At 46.0% G+C, this 23,139-nt stretch overlaps 1 protein-coding gene across 2 annotated transcripts in view; it reads right to left on the bottom strand.

The window, feature by feature from the left end:
• Positions 1–324: 324 nt before the first annotated feature.
• Positions 325–23,139, bottom strand: part of NAP1L4 (nucleosome assembly protein 1 like 4) — a 46,895-nt gene continuing 24,080 nt past the window's right edge. The window contains exons 8-14 of one of the 2 annotated variants that reach the window (XM_088451807.1): positions 22,812–22,951; positions 20,656–20,801; positions 16,689–16,705; positions 8,576–8,695; positions 8,221–8,250; positions 6,954–7,010; positions 325–1,105 (exon numbers count right to left, since the gene is read on the bottom strand). In XM_088451807.1, coding sequence (XP_088307933.1) covers positions 1,067–1,105; positions 6,954–7,010; positions 8,221–8,250; positions 8,576–8,695; positions 16,689–16,705; positions 20,656–20,801; positions 22,812–22,951 — 549 coding nt within the window. In that variant the 3' untranslated portion in view covers positions 325–1,066. Of the gene's footprint in view, positions 1,106–5,094; positions 5,135–6,953; positions 7,011–8,220; positions 8,251–8,575; positions 8,696–16,688; positions 16,706–20,655; positions 20,802–22,811; positions 22,952–23,139 lie in introns of those variants that run through there. The other variant, XM_088451808.1, reaches the window with a different exon arrangement.

Genomic DNA, 23,139 nt, shown 5'->3' with positions numbered 1-23,139 from the left:
CACTTTTTTTTCTGTGACAATTTCCCCCCTGTAGGTGTTTAGTGACCTAAAAATATATCAATGTTTTCAGTGTAGTTTTAACTTATTTTATTGCAACTTTAAATACACTGTACAATTTAAATAAGTAGAACATCTATATAATTACATGGTTCAAATGTGTATAAATGTTAAATTCTGTCAGGCATACAATTATAGAGTAACCAAGGTCTGCATGACGTGGAGGTGGCCAATTCTATTTCCCAGGCAGATTTGCTTTGTTAGTGTTCATTCTAGCACCCTGCATCTTGTCACAACCCGTGCAGTTCCTCTTTCCTGGCTGGTGTGTGGATCTCTGCTCTGCTGCTTCTAGCACCCTCTGCTGATGCAACAAACTGCTCACATACAGACCAGAGTGTGCTAGAAGCACCATAGCAGAGAGCGACACCCCAGGCAGGAAAGAGGAACTGCACGGGGTGTGACAAGTGCAGGGTGCTAGAATGAAGACTATTTGTTCCGTTTCCCTGAGATAGAACAGATCTGCTCTGTAGATACAAGTGGACTAAATGCACCGACCTGAGCTCATGTGTTCTCGTATCCAAGGGCAGCTGAAACAAACCTGCCAGGGCAATAGAAAAATCACTGAAGGTAAACCTTCCACATTTTACCAGGTTCCAGCCTATCAATGACCTTCTGACATCAGAGACATGAGGAGCTGGTTACTATCCCCTGGTGAAAGGGCAGTCTGTGTTCTCAGGATACAATATAACACAACACTGCCCCCCGGTGTATGCAGGCGATATAGACCGGCTGGGTTTTTTTTTTGTCCCATTTGGTTAGTTCATTAAACAAAATAAGCCATGGCAACCAATAATAATTAGAATTAAAAAAAAAAGTAACAAAAAATAAAAAGGAAAGTGCAGACTTGGACTGTGCTTCTATTCTTCTAACTGAGAAAATAAAAAATTCACACGTAAAAAAAAAAAAAAAAAAAATTAAATGTATGCCTTAAAAGTAAAAATCGGCGGCAGAAGGGTAGACTCCTGACCATTTGAAAGTGTTGCGTCCTATAACTGCATCTGTCGCTCCATCATTGCTGTTTGCACTCTGCAGGCTGCACGGATTCTTTCTGCGTGGAATGAAAGAACGACAAGTTGGTCATTGGATTTCACATGGCAGGTCATCACAAAATCACCAATGTAACTGGCCGGTGGCGCTAGCAGCATCAGAGTATCTATTCCGGCTACTAAGGAGTATGGGAAACACACGTCAGGGCTCTTTCAGACAAGCGCTTGGAGAAGGCGTCCATTCTGAATGGAAAGTGCCGCAAGTAACAGTCACTGAGATCACAGCCGGCATTGTGGGATACACACATGGTGTTATTAACAACTGCAGTAGTGTAATCAGCGTCAGGAACAAATTCTACCAAAGCCTTTGTCTTACCGAGACCCCCAGGTACGCACAATACCACTAATATCCCCCACAAAGAGAGCTATTCCCTGACAATCTCACCAAATGCTCCCACATCTGCGCTAGTTATACAGCAGGTACCTTCTCAATGCCACTCTGCGCCTGACCACCTAACACCAGGCAAATATCCATGGCATGATCTATTCTCAATGCCACTCTGCGCCTGACCACCTAACACCAGGCAAATATCCATGGCATGTTCTATTCTCAATGCCACTCTGCGCCTGACCACCTAACACCAGGCAAATATCCATGGCATGTTCTATTCTCAATGCCACTCTGCGCCTGACCACCTAACACCAGGCAAATATCCATGGCATGTTCTATTCTCAATGCCACTCTGCGCCTGACCACCTAACACCAGGCAAATATCCATGGCATGATCTATTCTCAATGCCACTCTGCGCCTGACCACCTAACACCAGGCAAATATCCATGACATGATCTATTCTCAATGCCACTCTGCGCCTGACCACCTAACACCAGGCAAATATCCATGGCATGTTCTAGATATATCGGAACCACAGAAGGACGCCTATAGATTCCCGGCTTCAGCCAGCACTGACACCTCTCACACTGAGCACACAGGTGTTCTGATTTAGCCAGGTAAATTGAGAGAACAATGACCGCAGAGGATGGATTGGTGTGCGTCTTACATAGGATGTTCTCTAAAATCAGCCTACATTCTGTTTTTACACAAGGGATCACAGATTTAGGAGTAGGTCCATTTAAAGAATGCAAACCTGTACCTGGACAAAGCACATAGCAACACACACTATGCAAATATACATTTTCTTTTGCATGGACCAGGCCTCCTGCTTTGCCACAAACACTGGGAAATTTACATTTTAACACCGGACTTTAGCGCCGAGCTCGCCTGTGCCCCCTTCCAACCCTAAATTTGCACTGATTTTAAGTCTGAACCCCAATGTGCAAAACTGGTCCATCCAGCTCTATTTAACTACAGGATTCATCCCATTCCCCGTTTACATCCCAGCACGCAGTAACGTCCATTAGACTAACGCAGTTTATTCATTTTGTTATCCGAAAAAAAATCCCCGATTACTAGCAGGTTTCCAGCTACCGCCCGCGAAAACACATAATCCGTGATAAGATTGACGTGACTGCAGGAAACGATTAGCTCGATCTTAGGCAAAAGTCACTATTAGCCTAGTACACTTTCCATGGTAATGACGCGGTCCTGAATGCGTATCAGCGGAAGGAAGTACAGAAAACTAAATCATTCTATGGGTCCATATAAGAGGCGTCTATTGCTGCATATACTTTGGGATAATCGGCTATTTCACACGCCATACATTTGTTACAGCCTTTTTCAGAGAAAGCAAATGGTAGCAAAGCAGCGGTCTTGCCTGGTCTTACGGTACAGTTTATAAAAAATATGGTAAAATGCAATGAAGAACTTCTGAATTAAATCAAAATCGAGAGACCTGTTTCTACATGGAAGGCGAGACAATCAAGTTAACCCTCCTGCACAACCGACCAAAATATATTTAGGTCCCCTTTAAAATATCACCAAGACAGAACGTACATACAAGGTATACGCTGAATTCTGTAGAATAATCTACCCCATACTCTAAATTATTATGGATGTTAAATGATCTTAGACCTCTGTGACCTATCATATCACCACTCAGCCTGTGGTCATGTATCTTTAGAAGATCACTTTTCCTTGGCGCCTTCATATAATTATTAAAATTTGCCTATTATAATTACTGGACCATTTTTGGTGGCACATCATCAACTACCAAAATAGGCACTGCCTAAATTGCCACGCAAGTGACCAGGGTCAGCTGACACCTTAAACGGTAATAGGATATTGGGAGGATTACAGCACAGGATATGGGCGGCAATTTGGGAATATCCAGTCTGCACAGTTTCTTATTAATGAAATAACAGCAGTAGCGGTAACATATATAGTGGACTATAAAAAGGATCATTATAATTATAGCTAGTAGGGAACTGGTACAGAGAGAGGAGAACATATGGATCTACAGCAACAGGTACCGGTTAGATACACTCTGCTACAAAGCGTATCACCTATTCTATTCAGATTTGTAAATCAGATCCTTGGGGTCTAACTTTGCACATTAAAAACTCCTCACAAATGTTAATGTTTAAGAGACCATAGGCTGTCATCATATAGCACAAAGAATGACAAAATATCTCCAGGGACTAGTGACACTGGAGCCTGATCACTGTTTGCTCTTATGAATGATTAGGATGCATTTTACGGACTAGATTCTCCCTGTAGTGTCACCCACAGGCTGCAGGAGATGGCTACACTCCCGCCAGCCTAAAGGCCTCCATACATCAGAGATTGATTGCAGCAATCGTGCAATTTGCAATCGATTGTGTATAAAAATCTTTCCCTTTTTCGATCGATTGTGGCAAATCTGCAATGGATTGAAAAAGGGAAAGATTTTTATACACAATCGATTGCAAATTGCACGATTGCTGCAACCAATTGCTGATGTATGGGGGTCTTTAGTGTCACCCCCAGCTACAAGTTAATTAGTGAGTCGTAGAGAGGGATTTCAATTAATCACGGGGCTTGCCCAATTCAATTAGCTGTGGGAAACTCGCACGCTTAGCCCCAGAGGGTGGATTTTTCCTTGCAGCTCCTGAGGCTGAAAAATCTGTGTTAAAATGCAGACTTCTGCATTTAATGCGCGGGAAAACCCACAGGTACCAGCACTTTGCGTGGAATCTATGGACTAGCACCCGTTAAGCCACGGTTTACCTCACAGTAAAGCTATGAATAAATTGAATGGCTCTGGGCGTGAAACATGGAACATTTCTAGTGACGAATTGAACTCCCCCCAGAGGGTCCGGTACCATTTCATTGATTTCCAGAAATTGAGATCTCCAATGTATTATACAAATATGTAACCACTAGGGGGTGTCATGATGTACGGGGCACCAGGCACAATCAGCGTACAGACAACATATTACATATCTGTTATTTATACATCTGTTAATTGTGGAGCAGAAAGATTAATAAAGCAGGGATAGTGTAATCTGTGTAATTATGTGCATGAGTAATCACTGTCCAGTACTGGTAGGCTTTCACACTCTGTAAACGAGGGCTTGTGATCACTGCTCCCTACTACGCAGATCTGCCATTCCCTACAACTCCAAAAGTCATTCATTCTTCCTACCGCAGACCTCCAATCTGAACATAAACACAACATATAAATAGGACAAACTTTTCACTGTTCCCCTGGTTACAAAATACATGTGCAGCTTTGCGGCACACAGAAGACGGTCACGCCTGATCTCTGCAGGCTACACGGGAAGTCAGGTCTAGCAGCAACACAGCAGGAAGAGAGGCGCAAATTAGGAGAGGCCGCTGCATAATGTCTCTAAGCCTTAGTGCGCAGCTGGTAATTCTGTATAACTCTTGCTTACGTCATTGTGGTAACTGTACAAAAAAAAAGTGGAACTGCCCCAAAAAGTAGCCACGTGGTGCTAAATAGAAGTGTTTTGGAAACAGCTGGGACAGAAGAGAAGATATATTCCACTAGAGCCCGACAGACAGGATGAGGAGACATAGGCTGTGGGTAAAGAAATACAGTGACAGGTTGGGGGGTAGGGGGTGAGTATGTTAGGAATGGAATTCTGCCTTACCTAGGATTGTATGAATGACAAACAAGAAAAAAAATTACACCTAAGCGGGGGGAAAAAAAAAATGGAAAAGATCAATCGGAGTGAACATGGAGTGAAAACCTGCGATATCAAACACGTGATTTATATCAGAGCTGGAAATCTACAGCCAGTTATAACAACACTTAAATGTTTACATTACACAGTTATTACAACATGTGTTACTGTATATAAAGGTTCCACCATCGGATCATTTGTAGTACTGGAATAAGTCTGCAAAATATACTGTATATACTATTGTGCATCTTGTGATCTACTTTTCCCTGCAGCAATTCGGTGGACGTTCGGTGCCACCAGACATGGAAGTTTCCTGCAATGTAGCAGCGGAGATAAAAATCACTTCTCTTGAGAGCGGCCTCCGGAGACCCATCACTGCCCCAGCTATGGACACTGTATTGCTCCTTCAGTCTGGCCTAGCAATCATCCAGCAGCCTATGCAGTAGGGGTGGCATGCCGTCTTGCATTTGTCACAGCAGGTTAGAATGGAGGAAAGCACAGAATCAGCAACATCTAAAGCTTAGGGATTATAGATCAGTGTAACGCACTCCATCAATGTCTATACAGCATGGAGGCAGACACTGGGGGGACCTATCAGCTCAGTGAGGTCATTAGGTCCTATAGGACGGACAACCCGTTCTCCTTGGTCCAGCTGCCCCCACAGTGTATAGTAGATGGACGCAGCTACCACCATGCACCCATCAGGTCACATGACACACACATTTGGAACAAGGAAAAACAATGTTACAGTACAGATCCCTTTCAGCTTTAATAATAAAGTTATACCTTGGAAACAGAGGACAAAACATATTCTACTGCTCTGTTAAGGTAACGTACATGACCACAGAAGAGATGCCATGTTTTACCAAACATCTTCTATTATAATTTATATTCCCCATAATAAACCGCAACGGTCCCTACTGCAGACGCCTGGAGCTCCGCCATTTGGACGTACATGTGTCCGAGTATTTAGCACTCTGGTCAGGTCTAAAACGACACAGGTAATATTAGCGTGGCCGGGGCATAAGTGCATACGTGGGCAGCGGTGGTTACCGTCTGTCCGATTTTATACTAATCGGATCTGGTAGGGATAGGACGACTTCCTCAGAGATACGCAGCCGCTGAAGTCCAGAACAGCCCATTCGGCACCATTGGGTATACAATATGACTTTATAAAGTGAGGATCAGAACGCACGAAATTTATTACATTTATATTAATAGGTTTTTTGTTGTATTTTTTGCATATGTTAATCCTGTGATCCCAGTATCATTAGTCAGTATAATAAGTGTGTTCATGGAACAGGATCATACACGGTTTATAATTCATATTAGATTACAGGTTTAATGTTTTATTCTTGAGACGAATCCATTCATGTAATGTAACCTATATACTTATAAGCAGCGCTGCACTCCGTTCCGTACATACGGCGCTCTGCAGCCAGTGCTACCGGCATATACGCTCTGTAGTCCAGGACCCCATCACCTAGTAATTTACAAGTACACGGTGATATTGTGCAATATAAGGGAAGCAAAATGTACACATGGAAACTACTAGGGGCAACGGACTTTACTCTCACAAATGACAGTTTTTTGCGTTATTTCCTAAAGTCACGTTCTAGCCGTCATTTTACCGTTCTAAAGATGCGACGTTAAACGTTAATTAGCGATCAGGTGTTGAAGGCCTATCTATATTTTACGCTGGGTGCTGCACTAAAAAGGCCCTTAATGTAAGCAAAGTCTATTACACAATGCTGCACGATACATTTGGATGAAAGGATTCCCTGATAGAAGCGTATAACATCCCAGCGTAGTACAGCGGGACTTACTTTTACAGGATGTGGATCATCATCGTCTTCCTCACACTCCTCTTCACCTTCCATCTCCTACAAACCAGAACAGCCATGACATCAGCCTCCGCGTGGTCGGTTAGTGACATGAAATCGTCCTATCTACACGCTTATATAGACCAGTAAGCGGATACAGTTGTAGCCATAGATAAGACACTAAGGACTGTAATATAACTTACTAAAATGACTAACGTGGTAACGCAGGGATTAGAGTTTTAAAAAGTATTTTGTCCTCCCCTCTACCAAGCTCAAATCCCAAAAGGTGAACCCCAATAGCAAGACTTATTTATCCCCTCCCTTCATACGAGACCTGAGGGGACTACATGCAGCATCTCACAGTGACCATGACCAAAACCCTTCAGTACAGAGAGTGGTGTATAGACCCCTTATAAACCCCTCAGATATTGGCACATTGTACCCATCACAAGTGCCAATAAACCTTGTGATGTGCAGAGGATACACACGCACACACACACACTTATGCTGGCCATACACGCTGCAATTATCGGGACGATCCGCCCGATATCGACGGATCGCCGCGATAATTGTAGCGTGGAAGGGGGGGGGGGGGGGCGACCGAGGGTTAGTGTATGCCCAGCGCAGCCGACAGATAGACATTTCCTGTGTTCCTTCCTACGGAAGGAACAGGGAAATGTCTCCTCCCCCGGGGGGGAGCGCGGATGTCGGGCTATACACTGCGATTTCTCTCACAGTGTATGCCGCGGACATCTGCGGCTGGCAGCCGGCCAGATAAAATGTCTGTCGGTCTGACAGACATTTTATCTTGCCGTGTATGCCCAGCATAAGAAAGAGTAAAATGCTCTTGGAATCTAGGGCTCAAGCACCGCACACACATTTTCTTGGTTACCAATCAGGAAATTACTACATTTAAAGAGTAAGATTAAGCAACAGAAGAAACGGTCACTTACCAATCCTCCAGCATTCCTCCTGTCTGGCTGGTCTGGCAAATCCCTCTGGGAAATGGACTTTTTTAAAGTCCAAAGTAGTTTAAAAAGAAACCCTATCCCGAGCAGGAGAGGGATAACTCCTACCCGGGTGTCACAGGCATCGCAGATCCAGCCAGGACAGACGATGATAAATCAAAGAAATTGTTCACTAACTATAATTCAACCCAAATCTACACTTTTAGTTGTGGGTGTCTGGTGTCTCCTCCTAATCTCCACCTAAACCCCAAGGTATCCCTGTGGATCCCTATGGACCCTGCATAAGAAACAAACATACATACCTCCTCTTCTCCTTCCTCGCCCTCTTCAAACTGCAAGAAAAACATCACAATCAATACAAAGTCTCAAAGCACAATACTGTACAGCCGGCTAGGACAGCGGGTAACACGGCAAGACTTGGCGAGTCCTGCCGGCCGATGACGAAATATTTCCTTAGCACTGGCAATCATACCACGGCGCCACAGCCTGCCAACCTCTGTTCTACGGGCATCAAATAAACCAACAGACTTCAGTATTTTCCCATTAAGGGAATTTAAGTTATTACATACAATAAATGAATAAAATCAGAATAGTAAAATACAAACGGTTGAAACTACAAGTCTCACTGAGAAAGATACAGCATGAATGTTTACGTACGCTGTCCTCATCCTCAACGGCTTCCCCGGTGAAATACAGAACCGCTCGCGGAACTATTCTTTCCCGGAAAAAGTGACCAAGCTCAAAATCGGCTGCTAGAGAGTTCTCGGTCTCTTCATCCTGCAAATGGGGACAAACCTGGATTATGCTGCTGCAGCCATATAGGAACATTATACAATTACTACATTCTCTCTCTCCTATGTTTCAACCTCTTCCCACTATTACCAGATAAATTAAATTGCACTGCTGGATAAATTAGGCAGCATTTGCATGGTAAACATACTCCGTAGGGTTGGAAATGTCAATCCTGAAAGACATCTAGCAACTCTGCAAAACGTGTCACTATAAACAGCGATATTAATCTTATTTTTACGCTACGGAACATTTATTGGATAAGTTTGTGTGTGGTCCTTGCTGTAAAATCAAACACTTGGGCTCCGTGTCCTTCCCCATATCCAGTTTAGATTGTAAGCTCTAAAGCAAAGGCAGGCTCACCGTTTCTATGAATGATCTGGCTCTATCGCTATACGTTCGATTTACTTCCTTAATTGTAGGAGCGACTACTCTGGAGTCATACAAATATACAGATGTGTCCTCCTACATCTAGCCTCCTTGCGCGTTGAACAGCCCTTAGACGCACCATGCCGTTGCATGACTCAATATTGCATAGCGTCTTTTTGTGCAACTTTTTACCTTCAAATGCGTCTTAATTGTACAAGGTAGCTTCTGCTGATTAAAATGATATGCAGCATGTCTATGTTCTGTGTGCGACTGCGGGTGTATCTGACTGCAAAGTGCTACATTACAGTGTCAGCGGCTGTTCCACTGTAACGTAGCATTGCGCATGGAGACAGCCGCAGTCACACACAGAATATAGGCATGCTGGGGGCGTGGCTTGGAGGTCCGGAGCAGCAAAGGTGCCGCGGGTGAGCTCCGGTAACTACCTGCTGTAATTACAGTTTTGGGCGAGTCCAGCGTTTGCCCTGTGGACATACCTGGTGGGGAGGCTTCCCTGTACCGGTCGGGTTCTTCCCAGCCAGCGCGGTGACAAGTGTCCGGTGTTCGCGGCAGGGGCCTAGCGCAGTGACAAAGCCGCTGCTTAGATTTGGATGTGGGTCCATGTCAGGAATCGCCGGGATTCACGTGAGTGGAATTGGACCAGCTGGTGTGACTCTGGGGGGCTACCCCTATCTGTATGCAGTTCGGGGAGCAAGTGCTGAGCCGCTGTAGCCTGGAGGGAACATGCGGAGAGCGGTGGAGGTCCGTCCGTGTGTCTGCCTCACTACAGTGCTGTGGCCATCTTTAGAGATATCCCCCGGAAGGATTACTATCGCCTGCCTGATAATACATCAACATCAAGTCCGGCAAAGGGAGGTCACTTAATTTACACCTCTGCTGCTTAAATCTTTATTGTAGGTCTCATAGAATGGTCTCTATCACCAGTGACTGCACCATTACCAAGGTGTGTTATTTTGTTTCCCTTCCACAATTGGTGCCGTTTCCTGCCCTGTGACATGTAGCCGATCCCTCTATATAGGTCTCCATCTACCTAACCAATGGCCTAATTCACAATTGGAAATTGGAGCCCGTGTGCGATTAATAGTATTCTACTTCTGTTGCTCCAGCTTAACCAGTTAGTGCATTGTGTATCATGGCTCCTGAACGTCCGAAAGTAACTAAACCCATATCCAAGGTCGCTTTCTTCAAACCATCACCGCAGCCCGTCAGGTCTGGGGGTACTGTTGTTTCAGCTGCCGAGCCGGGTACTATTACATCTCATAATACTACGGCTACTACTTCATCTCCACCGGCTGAACCGTCACAGCTGCTCGTTAATGATGGTGAAGCTTTGGCGGTGGGTACTATAGAAGCTCTTCCGTCTCAATTTAAGGTAGATGTTGCATCTGAGATCGGCACTGCTCTCCAGGCTTGTCAGCAATCTCTTGATGACCTTGGGGGTCGGACTGATCACCTCGGGACGAAGGTGGGTGAGGTTGTGAGAGCTCACGCAATGATCTAATAACTATGCATGATACCCTGCAGAATGAAGTGGCAGCTCTTAAGGATAAAATCAACGATTTGGAACATAGATCTCGTCGAAACAACCTCAAATTACGAGGCGTGCCTGAGAATATTTCAAACAGTAGCACAATGACTTTGCAGTTACCACTTTTTAGGAAACTCCTGCCTACAGCACAGTCTTCGGACATTCTTATCGACCGTCTACACAGACTCCACAAAGCCAAAAAGGGCACCGGAGGGCGTACCTAGGGATGTGTTAATGCGGTTACACTATTACCATATAAAAAGGAGGCGCTTCTGAAAGCTGCTCGTCCAAACGAGGAAAATGCGGAGATATTGGGTCATCTTCAGCTGTTTGGTGATCGCTCTCAGGCTACATTAGCTAAAAGACGCTCTCTTCAGTCTATCACTTCTATCGCTTCCGTCGCTTCCATCAGTCTGTCGCTTCCATCAGTCCGTCGCTTCCATCAGTCCGTCGCTTCCATCAGTCTATCACTTTGAACTGGATTTGGACTATTGCCTACTTTCTAACCAAAATGTAAACAAATTCACGAACACACAGGCATGCTGCCCCCCCCCTCCACCTTCATTTACACCCCCCTGAGACTGGGTTCGGGGCTGTCTCATGCTGCAGCCAAATCGAACTCTGGATGTGGCAAACCCACACACTCGTGTGAAGGAGACGCTGCGGCTTTTTTGCAGATAACAATCATTTTTTTAATTTCTGATTAAGTTTAACATGGTTTTAACTTAAAATGCGGTCACCATTTATTCTTTTTTAATTTTTTCTCCACCTGGACGTTATACTTCCGCTACTTGCACCCCCTGCCAGATGTAACCTACACAGTGCGCCCCAGATAGCAGCCTCGGATGGTTCATTATTAGGCAGGATGAACAAACACGTGGATCTATTCACTCAGTGCATTTCATATTTCACATGTTTCAGTCATCCGTAAAATCTCATGCCCGAACTGCAGCACTGTTTGCTGTATTTACTAATCCCTATTCTGTACAATGTACTTCCACCCAGAGTATGCTATACCGGTGTGCTACGCCCCCACTGTATGCTATACCGGTGTGCTACGCCCCCACTGTATGCTATACCGTTGTGCTACGCCCCCACTGTATGCTATACCGGTGTGCTACGCCCCCACTGTATGCTATACCGGTGTGCTACGCCCCCACTGTATGATATACCGGTGTGCTACGCCCCCACTGTATGCTATACCGGTGTGCTACGCATCCACTGTATGCTATACCGGAGTGCTACGCCCCCACTGTATGCTATACCGGAGTGCTACGCCCCCACTGTATGCTATACCGGAGTGCTACGCCCCCACTGTATGCTATACCGGAGTGCTACGCATCCACTGTATGCTATACCGGAGTGCTACGCATCCACTGTATGCTATACCGGAGTGCTACGCATCCACTGTATGCTATACCGGAGTGCTACGCATCCACTGTATGCTATACCGGAGTGCTACGCATCCACTGTATGCTATACCGGAGTGCTACGCATCCACTGTATGCTATACCGGTGTGCTACGCATCCACTGTATGCTATACCGGTGTGCTACGCATCCACTGTATGCTATACCGGTGTGCTACGCATCCACTGTATGCTATACCGGTGTGCTACGCATCCACTGTATGCTATACCGGTGTGCTACGCATCCACTGTATGCTATACCGGTGTGCTACGCATCCACTGTATGCTATACCGGTGTGCTACGCATCCACTGTATGCTATACCGGTGTGCTACGCATCCACTGTATGCTATACCGGTGTGCTACGCATCCACTGTATGCTATACCGGTGTGCTACGCCCCCACTGTATGCTATACCGGTGTGCTACGCATCCACTGTATGCTATACCGGTGTGCTACGCATCCTCTGTATGCTATACCGGTGTGCTACGCATCCACTGTATGCTATACCGGTGTGCTACGCATCCACTGTATGCTATACCGGTGTGCTACGCATCCACTGTATGCTATACCCCCACTGTATGCTATACCCCCACTGTATGATATACCGGTGTGCTATACCCCCAGTGTATGCTATACCGGTGTGCTATACCTCCACTGTATGCGATACCGGTGTGCTATACCTCCACTGTATGCTATACTGGTGTGCTATACCTCCACTGTATGCTATACTGGTGTGCTAGACATCCACTGTATGCTATACTGGTGTGCTAGACATCCACTGTATGATATACTGGTGTGCTAGACATCCACTGAAGTGCATCCTCCATGGGCAGGATGTACTTCACATGGATCTAGTCACAAAGGGTATATCATACTGCCACACGTGTCACTTTTCCCATATATTCCTTGGGTCCTTATATGGTTTATCTCCCACAGTGTAACCTTCGTAGTACGCCCACCATGGCTGCCTCTCCTGGTACACTCGTGGATGGGATGAAAAATACATGGACCTGACTATTATGTTGAGACCCTACTCCTAGCATCAGGATGCTGCAACCACCCATTTTGTGTCATGTATTCTAGGTGTAACCTATTCCTCCCAGGGTTATCCTACGTAGTGCGCCCCAGACGGCTGCCTCATTTGGCACCTTTCTGGGTGGAATATATAACCCATGGAAGTTATTTCAAAAACGTGTGCACCAACCCTGCAATATGTTTTCTGATGTCTGTAAAGTGAATGAGTCAAATGGGAGAAAAGCGCTATATAAATACAATTATTATTACTACTTCTGCATTAAGGAAAGCTAGCATCTTATACCGCTGGGCTTTTCCTACGAAGCTAGGGATATCACGCAATGGCTCCATGGCATCGATCGCCACTCTGGAGGAGGGTGAAAAGATCCTCACAGAGTGGATTGTAATTGGGACTTCTCAGAGATCTTTGCCTGATCGTGGAATCAGCAGGACGGGTCCACGGTCGGATAATCTATATCTGGTATTACAGTTTTGTCTGTTACTATTTTACTATTTTGTATATAGGGTTTTTTTGCACGTTATGCATATGGTGGCGGGAGACCGTACTCCTTTCTGCGGCCCCCCTGCTGTGCTGCCATGGTTGGTCAGCCCCTTTTGGCTTCAAGTGAGGTAATTTCAGTTTTCTTCTGTAGGTTTTGTTGCTTTTTCCCCTCTCTGTTTTTAGTTGTATGGGTGTCATATGTATATTGCTACAATTCTCTGTGTATTGTATTTTCTGTGCAGCATATGATGGGTAAGCAAATGCACGTTCTCTATATTATAAAATGGTAAATATAGTATCCCTAAATGCTAAGGGTCTCAATATCCCTCATAAGGAGACTTGCTTTGAATTATTTTCATAAATTAAAGGCCCACATTATTGCAGTACAAGAAACGCATTGTCCGAAGTCTGCTTCCCCTGCCTTCACCGATGATAAATGTCCCCATTGCTATATCGCTAGTGGTCCCGCTAAAACAGCTGGAGTAGCCATCCTTATTTCTAGACAGCGAGTGCTGCGCTAAAAGTTCAAAACGACAGATACCAGTGGTAGGAACCGAATTTTAGTGGGCCGTTTGGATGGGGTGGTTGCAACCTTATACCACTTTTACACCAGAGCTAAACCCCGGGTTATTGCAGGGTTAACCCGGGTAGCTCCTTGGTGTAAAAGGGGCCAGTGATGGATTCCCGGATCGAGTGACCCGGCAATCCGACCCAGGTAACTTGCAGGGTTTTACACGGGAAATGACCCATGAATCCCTGCAGTGTAAACATGTACCCCCGATCATTTGACCCGGCTCCTGATTACAGCATGGGGACTTCCGGATTTCTCTGCGCTTGGAGATTATGTCAACTACAAGCGCCGGGAGATGTGTTCCACTGCACCAGTGTGAACGGCGCCAATCCGGGAATAATCCAGATCGGCGCCGCAGTAGAAAAGGTCTGTCCTGGGTCTGACCTGTTTTGTAACAGTGTTCCAAATCTCGAGTCAGACACAGAATTTAGGTGTAAAAAGCAGAATTCGTTTTGCTTTATGCTCCCAACAGCAGACAGTCGTCCTTTTGTAGGAAATTCCGTTCAGTTCTCCAGAAACACAGTAAGGGGGCTGTGTGGGGGAACACGGGCCCCTGTGCCCAGGGGGGCCCGCACCATAAACCCTGCACCCATAGAATTATTTACCTCTCCGTAGTCCCACGTCAGCACGGGGGTCGGGCGCTGTAAAAACAACTGGAAAATGGCCGCCGTGACCATTTTCCCGTCATTTGCGCATGCGCAGTACAGGGAAAATAGCTGCCGCGGCCATTTTCCCGGTGATCAGCGCATCCTCTATAGACTCTGGGCGCACTCTAGTGCCATGAGTCTAGAACTCCGGTGCCGGGCGCGCACAGCTCAGTGCGCTGCTGGCCGCCAGACAGAGAGGAAGGGGCCAGCGTCTGAAACTGCACACGGGCCCCCCCCCCTCCTCTCTAGAAACGCCCTTGGGGTGATTTCAATATGGTTCTCGACCCTTTGGTTGACAGGTCTCGAGTTGCCCCTCCTCGGATACAACAACCTATTGAGCTTGCTGGAGGCTTTCACTAACTCCTGGCAGAATACGAAATTTATGGTGTGTGGAGAGTTAAACACCCAAACGAAAGAGATTCTTTTTTCCCCACGCATACATAATTCATACTCTAGAATCAACTTCATTTTAGCTGATAATTTCACTTTATAGTCTATTGGTAAAATCGATATTCTACCCATGTCTTGGTCTAACCAGTCCCCTATTTTTTTTCACTTGGAATGTTACAAATAGACGTTTGACTCCTGGTCCCTGGGGACTTGGTAGTTGTGTCTGACACGGAGAGTGGTTTCCTTTTCTGATCTCCAGTGTAAGTATAATATCCCCAGGAAGGATTATTATATGTAGTTACAGGTGCGTCACTGGATCCTAAGTTTCTTTCCTTCCTCATCATATCCGCCTCTGCCTGCATATATTATAGAGCGGTTTCAGGCTACAAACCATAAAGGTGGCATTACATGGTGGTATGATTCACAAGTAAAGGAAGGCAAGTCTAGTAAATTGGTTTGTCAGAGGAAATGGGAGGAGGATCTTTCTGTGACGCGTGACGTGGAGGACTGAGGAAGTCCTTTTCCGTATGTGTTTTAAGATGTCTCGACGTATTAAATCTCTCGCAAATGTTTATAAAGTTGATTCACAGAGTTTATTTTACCCATGAAAAACAGCATAAAATATGTCCCTCTGTCTCCAAATTATCTTGGGAGGAATTGCGGATGCTTGGGAAGTATTTTTCATGTTTTTTTTTGGACGTGTCCTCTCCTGCAAACTGTGTGGTCTGAAATTTTTGTTTTAATCAGTTAAGTCACGGGGGTGAATATACAGGCGGATACTTCGATTGCCTGGTTTCATGACGCTGGATGATGGATATATAATGGGGCATATCCTGATTGCTGCTAAAGGCGGCTATCGCACAGCTTTGGAGAATCTCCTCGGTACCTAGCTTGTCTGCTATTGAGAATAAAGTCCACAAGCCGAGCGGTTTCGAGACAGCATATAGTAAATATTCCGCATCTGCTTCGTCTCCTCATATGAAGTGGTTCAGGTGGAATGAGCATAGGGACGAGCAGGGCTGCTCCTCCTTACAGGACAGGATCACTCTTCTGCATTCCCTTTCTTCGGAGGACTAATTTATTGTATTTCGGTGTAAATTCAGTTATATGCTGTGTCAGCCTATATTTTTCTATGTGAGAAGTAATTCATTGTAGTATTTTGCCTCATATTTTGTACATCCATTTCTACCCTTTTTTTTATGTTTTTATCCCTTCTTTCTGTATCCAATGTGATTTCTCTGAAACTTTCAATGAAAATTTATTGGGGAAAAAAGAACATAGGCATGCTGCATATCATCTGTGCCATCTATTCGCATCGCTGTGCGATTAAGACGCATTTGAAGGTAAAAAGTCGCATGAAAATACGCTCTGAGCTAGCGAGTCACACAGAGCTCCCGTGTTATGTGTAGCGCATGGAGGATAGATGAATGTGGACACATCTGTGCAGGGTATTAATAAAGTAATTGTATAATGTAGAGAAAATGCTATGGGTGAATGTTATGCATGGAAACCACCTCCCCACAGATTACTCACCAATTCCTCTCCGGTAACTACAGGGAAGGGGGCAAAAAAGAAAAAAAAAAAAAGGTGAAATAAAGGAATGAGAACATACATACATACATACATACATACATACATACATACATACTAGGGATGAGCGGGTTCGGTTCCCTGAGAACCGAACCCACCCGAACTTCGGGGATCCGGGGCGATCCGAGCCCAAGCTCGGATCTCCCTGTCTGCCCCGGATCCCTCTCCCGAGGCAAAACCTCGAGATCTGCTGTCGGATCTCGAGGTTTTGCCTCGAGCGGCCATTTAAAAAAAAATGCCTTTGCCTTTAATGGGCAAAGTGCTGATTGGCTGACAGAGCCGTCTGTCACGGCTCTCAGCCAATCAGCATTATGGTGCTCATTTGCATGTAGCACGGACTCGTGAGATCCGTGCTACATGCATCTGTGTGATTGACAGTGACACAGAGCACAGATGGGTCAGTGAGACCCGTCTGTGCTGCTGTGTATTTCAATGACACAGATGCACACACGGACCAGGAGATCCGTGCTACTTGCATCTGTGTCATTGACACAGAGCACTAACGGGTCCGTGAGACCCGTCTGTGCTGCTGTGGTAAATAAAAAAAAAAAAACCTGTGTAAAAAGAGAAAAAAATGGCGTCCTCCCCCCCAAAAAAAGAGCAACCAGCCCCGGGCATTAGTGACCCAGTGCTGGGTGTGCTTAAATACAGGGGACAAACGACATAGGGGTCCCCTGTACTTAAACACAACCAGCACCGGGCTAGTCAGAACCAGAGCTGGTTGCCAAAATACGGGGGACAAACGACGTAGGGGTCCCCCGTATTCTGCGCAACCAGCTCTGGGCTCTGATCCGGTCCTGGTTCTGGAAATACAGGGGAAAAAAATGAGTAGGGTTCCCCTGTATGTTCCAGAACCAGCACTGGACTTTTTCTAGCGGGGGGCTGATGCCACAGCCAGGGGAGCCCTTTCACCGGGCCCCCCAGCCGCAGCATCAGCCCTGACCGCTAGTCAGCCCAGGCCGGGGATCCCTGGAGAGCTGGGGACCCCCCCAATAAAGGGGTCACCCTCTCCAGGGCACCCCAGGCCCAGGCTGATAGCCCGGGGCTATCCCCGCCACCCCTGGTGGCGGTGGGTGGCGGGTTGATTGTGTGGTGTGGTGTAAATAAAGAATATCAAACATTGTCTTTACAAGTAGAACTGCAAGTCCCAGCAAGCCTGCCCCGCATGCTGGTACTTGGAGAACCACAAGTACCAGCATGCAGGGCATTAAGGGCCCACTAGTACCTGTAGTTCACCTGTAAAAAAAATGTTTAAAAAAACACAGGACACACACACCGTGACAGTATAAGTTTATTAAACATACATACACACACACACACACACACATGTACACATACTCACCTATGTAACCCTGTAGCATCGGTCCACTTGTCCGGTAAAGTATCCATAGGGGACCTGTGAAAAAAAACATACTCACCATCTCCTATGCGAGGTTCTGTCCTCTTCGTTCCAAAGTAGGCATCCCCGGACTTGGCAAAAAAAAAAAACGAAAACGCGATCCACGAACTTAGTACCGTTCTATAGAACGGTACTTCCCGAATGAGAGCTTAGCGGCGGGGTATCACCATGGAAACCCCGCTGCTAAGCGTTCATTGGCTGAGAGAGGCCATCTCCCGTCTCTCTCAGCCAATGAACGGCTCCCTCCATTGTAGTCAATGCTGGGAGCCGCAAGGTTATTAAAGTTTACCCTGCGGTTCCCACCATTGACTACAATGGAGGGAGCCGTTCATTGGCTGAGAGACGGGAGATGACCTCTCTCAGCCAATGAACGCTTAGCAGCGGGGTTTCCATGGTGATACCCCGCCGCTAAGCTCTCATTCGGGAAGTACCGTTCTATAGAACGGTACTAAGTTCGTGGATCGCGTTTTCGTTTTTTTTTTTTTGCCAAGTCCGGGGATGCCTACTTTGGAACGAAGAGGACAAAACCTCGCATAGGAGATGGTGAGTATGTTTTTTTTCACAGGTCCCCTATGGATACTTTACCGGACAAGTGGACCGATGCTACAGGGTTACATAGGTGAGTATGTGTACATGTGTGTGTGTGTATGTATGTTTAATAAACTTATACTGTCACGGTGTGTGTGTCCTGTGTTTTTTTAAACATTTTTTTTACAGGTGAACTACAGGTACTAGTGGGCCCTTAATGCCCTGCATGCTGGTACTTGTGGTTCTCCAAGTACCAGCATGCGGGGCAGGCTAGCTGGGACTTGCAGTTCTACTTGTAAAGACAATGTTTGATATTCTTTATTTACACCACACCACACAATCAACCCGCCACCCACCGCCACCAGGGGTGGCGGGGATAGCCCCGGGCTATCAGCCTGGGCCTGGGGTGCCCTGGAGAGGGTGACCCCTTTATTGGGGGGGTCCCCAGCTCTCCAGGGATCCCCGGCCTGGGCTGACTAGCGGTCAGGGTTGATGCTGCGGCTGGGGGGCCCGGTGAAAGGGCTCCCCTGGCTGTGGCATCAGCCCCCCGCTAGAAAAAGTCCAGTGCTGGTTCTGGAACATACAGGGGAACCCTACTCATTTTTTGTCCCCTATATTTCCAGAACCAGGACCGGATCAGAGCCCAGAGCTGGTTGCGCAGAATACAGGGGACCCCTACGTCGTTTGTCCCCCGTATTTTGGCAACCAGCGCTGGTTCTGACTAGCCCGGTGCTGGTTGTGCTTAAGTACAGGGGACCCCTACGTCGTTTGTCCCCTGTATTTAAGCACACCCAGCACTGGGTTACTAATGCCCGGGGCTGGTTGCTCTTTTTTGGGGGGGTGCACGCCATTTTTTTCTTTTTTTACACAGGTTTTTTTTTTTTTTTTTACCACAGCAGCACAGACGGGTCTCACGGACCTGTCATTGCTCTGTGCCAATCACACAGATGCATGTAGCACGGATCTCCCGGGTTCGTGCTACATGCAAATGGGCACCATAACGCTGATTGGCTTCCTGTCTGCCACTGCAGTGCCACTCCTAGATGGGCCACGTGTTTGTGCCGCCCCCTTGTGTCGCTTAGCATAGTCATCCAGCTTCCTCGGTACAACCTTTTGGCCTAAAAACAATATTGTGAGGTGTGAGGTGTTCAGAATAGAGTGGAAATGAGTGGAAATTAATGTTATTGGGGTTATTAATAGCGTAGGAACAAAAAAAGGCCCATTTATGTGATTTTAGCGGGTTTTTTTTATTTTTTAAGAAAAAATCCAGATCCAAAACACAAAACCCAGAACCCAAAACACGGAAGGGTGGTTTTGGCAAAACCAATCCAGATCCAAAACACGAAGAAAGATCCAGATCCAAAACCAAAACACAAAACACGAAAAGTGTCCGGTGCACACCCCTAATACATACATACATACACCATAATATAGTCTGTGCAGGATAGCCAAAATAAAAAGACCATCTTCTTAGAGTAAATTAGAATTAAATAGAACTCAGTCATATATTCTCCCTTATACAAAACAGAACACTGACACCAAGACAATGAAATAAATGATACATCTGGAGCCAGACGCAGGTGCAGTAGAACAATACTAGTAAACAAATAGTTATTGTTTGATGCTGGTCAAACTTGGCGTGACAATCTAGACTAGACAAATCCGGGTAGAAGAGACATTAAATCACGTGGGGTGGGAATGTTACGGTGGCCATGACAGGACACATTAGGCGGACAGTGGTTTTCTGCAGACTGGTTTTCCAGGCACGCAACATTCGTCAGGCCAATTTAGTGGTTTTGTGCACCTTTAATTTTGTGGCCGGGCGCATCCAGTGCCATTGAGAAGACATTGCCATGGATCACACAGTCAGAAGACCATTACTTTTAGTGGCCAATACCACCAAGCAACAGACAGCAGGATTGCACATTGGCCATTACAGGAAACCGGTAACGGACGGCGATATAATGAAGCATCACGTCTCACCTTTGATGGGAGTGAAAAAGTTAAAGAAGGACTCGTTGGGGACTTGCTTCGTTATAGTACGTACAGTTCCTCGGCCCTTGTGCTTCTGCTTCTTTTTTATCATTTTCACTGTAACATTTTTTCCCTTCTTCCAATCAATAGTGCACCTGGAGGAGGGAGACGGATATGAAATACGGTCTATGTCAGCGTTTCCCAACCTCGGTCCTCAAGGCACACTAACAGTCCTGGTTTTAGCAACATCCACAGATGGTTAAATCAAAATAACGGAGGTGCTAATTAAGACACCTGTGCTCATGTACTGCTATCCTTAAAACCTGGACTGTTAGTGTGCCTTGAGGACCGTGGTTGAAAACCCCTGGTCTATGTATTGGAGTAAAGCGTAATTAAAATAAACTTTTCTATGTACAGTAGGTTCACACGGAAAGGGGCACATTCAAAGTGTAGAAAAAGAGCCCCCTCTGCACGTACACTACATGCAAATACTCGCCGTTTGCGTCTGTGCTCAGAGGTCCAAGCAGCTCAGAATCAGCCCCAAGGGATGAAACGGGAACATTTACCAGTTACTGGCTCTGGAAAATAATTTGTAAACTGACCCCTGAGGCCTGTATTGGTGGGGCAAAGCCATGGGGTAGCTTGCCCTTCTAGGAAATGGACATTAAATAGGTGCCTATTTAATACACTGGCGGCTGACTGCCAATTACACTTGTGGGTTTATTTACTAAGCATCAGGTTGCAAAACCTGGCACAAACCTCGGGTTTATGTCCAAAATTTCAAAGGGCAATGATTTTACTTTCCATGTTATGCTGGTAAAATCATTGCCCTTTTAAACTTTGATTCTAAAACCCAGCACTTCCCATCGTGTTTATGCCCAGATGCTTAGTAACTAAACCTCCTTGGTCTCACATCACAGCATGTATGAACCACCGCTGATCCAGACCAACATCTAATGGGCTATATCAGACGATGGTAAATTAGGTCAGATACCTTCCCCGACAGTCTATACAATCATGGTGCAACCGCCCTAATGGTGCCCTCACAGATCCAGCCACCTGAGCACTGGAAGGCCCAACATTACCGATTCTGCCACACACATGTATAACCAAATCTGCACTCAACCCAAACAGACTGTATAGGAGTATGCCGCCTGTAGCTTCAAATTACTACCAAAGCAGAAGCTCGCCCTTAATTCAGAGGAGACCGATAACAGAAAGCAGCTCCTCATCACAGCCATGAGCCAAGCGTACAATGATCTCATGACAGTTCCCAGACTGCAGAGTGTATTCCTGTACAGGTGCCAGAAAGCCTCTCACCCAGTATGCTACTAAATAAATGGAAACAGTAGAACATTTGCTGTAATGTAGCTCTGGGGACAAAGTCACGGGACCAAAGCAATCAGACTGCTGATCAGGAAGAAGAGCTCCAAAAACCAGATCGCGCCCCTTTTGCTACATCCTTCTTCTTGCTCCAAACCCTCTCCTGGAAATTAGGGTTTCAGCCAGGACTGGCATGTAAATAGTAATCCCTCCCCATATAAAAGGTGGAGGGGCAAGCTATACCCACGAATGATAAAAGCTTCTCCATTCATCTCGCTATATTACTTACAGAGGAACAATTCTGCCCCATATCCTGGAGACAAAGCATCAATAACCTTTACTGCAACTGGCACTCCAGGGGGCACAGCGAGAAAGTGTGCATCGCCTATCTGCCAGCACTATAACACACACACACAACTTGGCATAGATTAAGAGGATTTATTTTTTTTTGAGATCTTTAAATATTACTGTACATCTGCAATAAAAGAGTTTCTCTAAATCTGGATATAAAACATGCAGTCATTCAGTCAACCATAAGTAAGATCGTTCCAAATCCACCTCCAAGCGAGACTAGCTATAACCCCTGCACCAGAAATGTACAATACGCCAATACATAAGAGGAGATGCTGCCTGATTGGCTGATGGGGATAACACCCAAGTCGTGCTGTTTGCCTTTAGTTGGGGGGGGTGGGGGGTGGGGGGGGCGACACACAGAAGTTATTGTAACGTTGGTGCACATGTAGAGGATGTCCGGGTTGTATAATTCATCTTATCGGACTGTACAGCCAGCCAGATACAAGGAACATTCTATGTAGCCAACAGGTTGTTTGTAGAGCTCTTACCCGTCACAATCCACAATCTCTGGGCCTTCGAATGAGAACGGGTCGGTGGAATCCGGCTCCGACTTCATCTTGTAGGTTTTTGTCAGTATTTCATTTGTGAAATACTCGTTGGGCTCAAAGAGGAACTCTAATGTAAAAGACTGAAAGACAGTAAATTTGGTTTACTAACAGAATTAGGATAATTAAACAAAACCCTTAACAAAGCCGGCCATGCCTGGCCGATATAGCTCAGTAGCCAGGCGGACAATCATGTGGCGGGTACCATCGGCCCAACTTGCATGTCATACGTTGGATATTATTTGGGAGAGGCCTTAAAGGCTCACAGCGA

This window comes from Taudactylus pleione, unplaced genomic scaffold, assembly GCF_031769625.1.
Source record: "Taudactylus pleione unplaced genomic scaffold, aTauple2 ptg000027l, whole genome shotgun sequence".
Classification (NCBI taxonomy): domain Eukaryota; kingdom Metazoa; phylum Chordata; class Amphibia; order Anura; family Myobatrachidae; genus Taudactylus; species Taudactylus pleione.
This window is presented reverse-complemented; position numbering and strand designations above follow the sequence as displayed.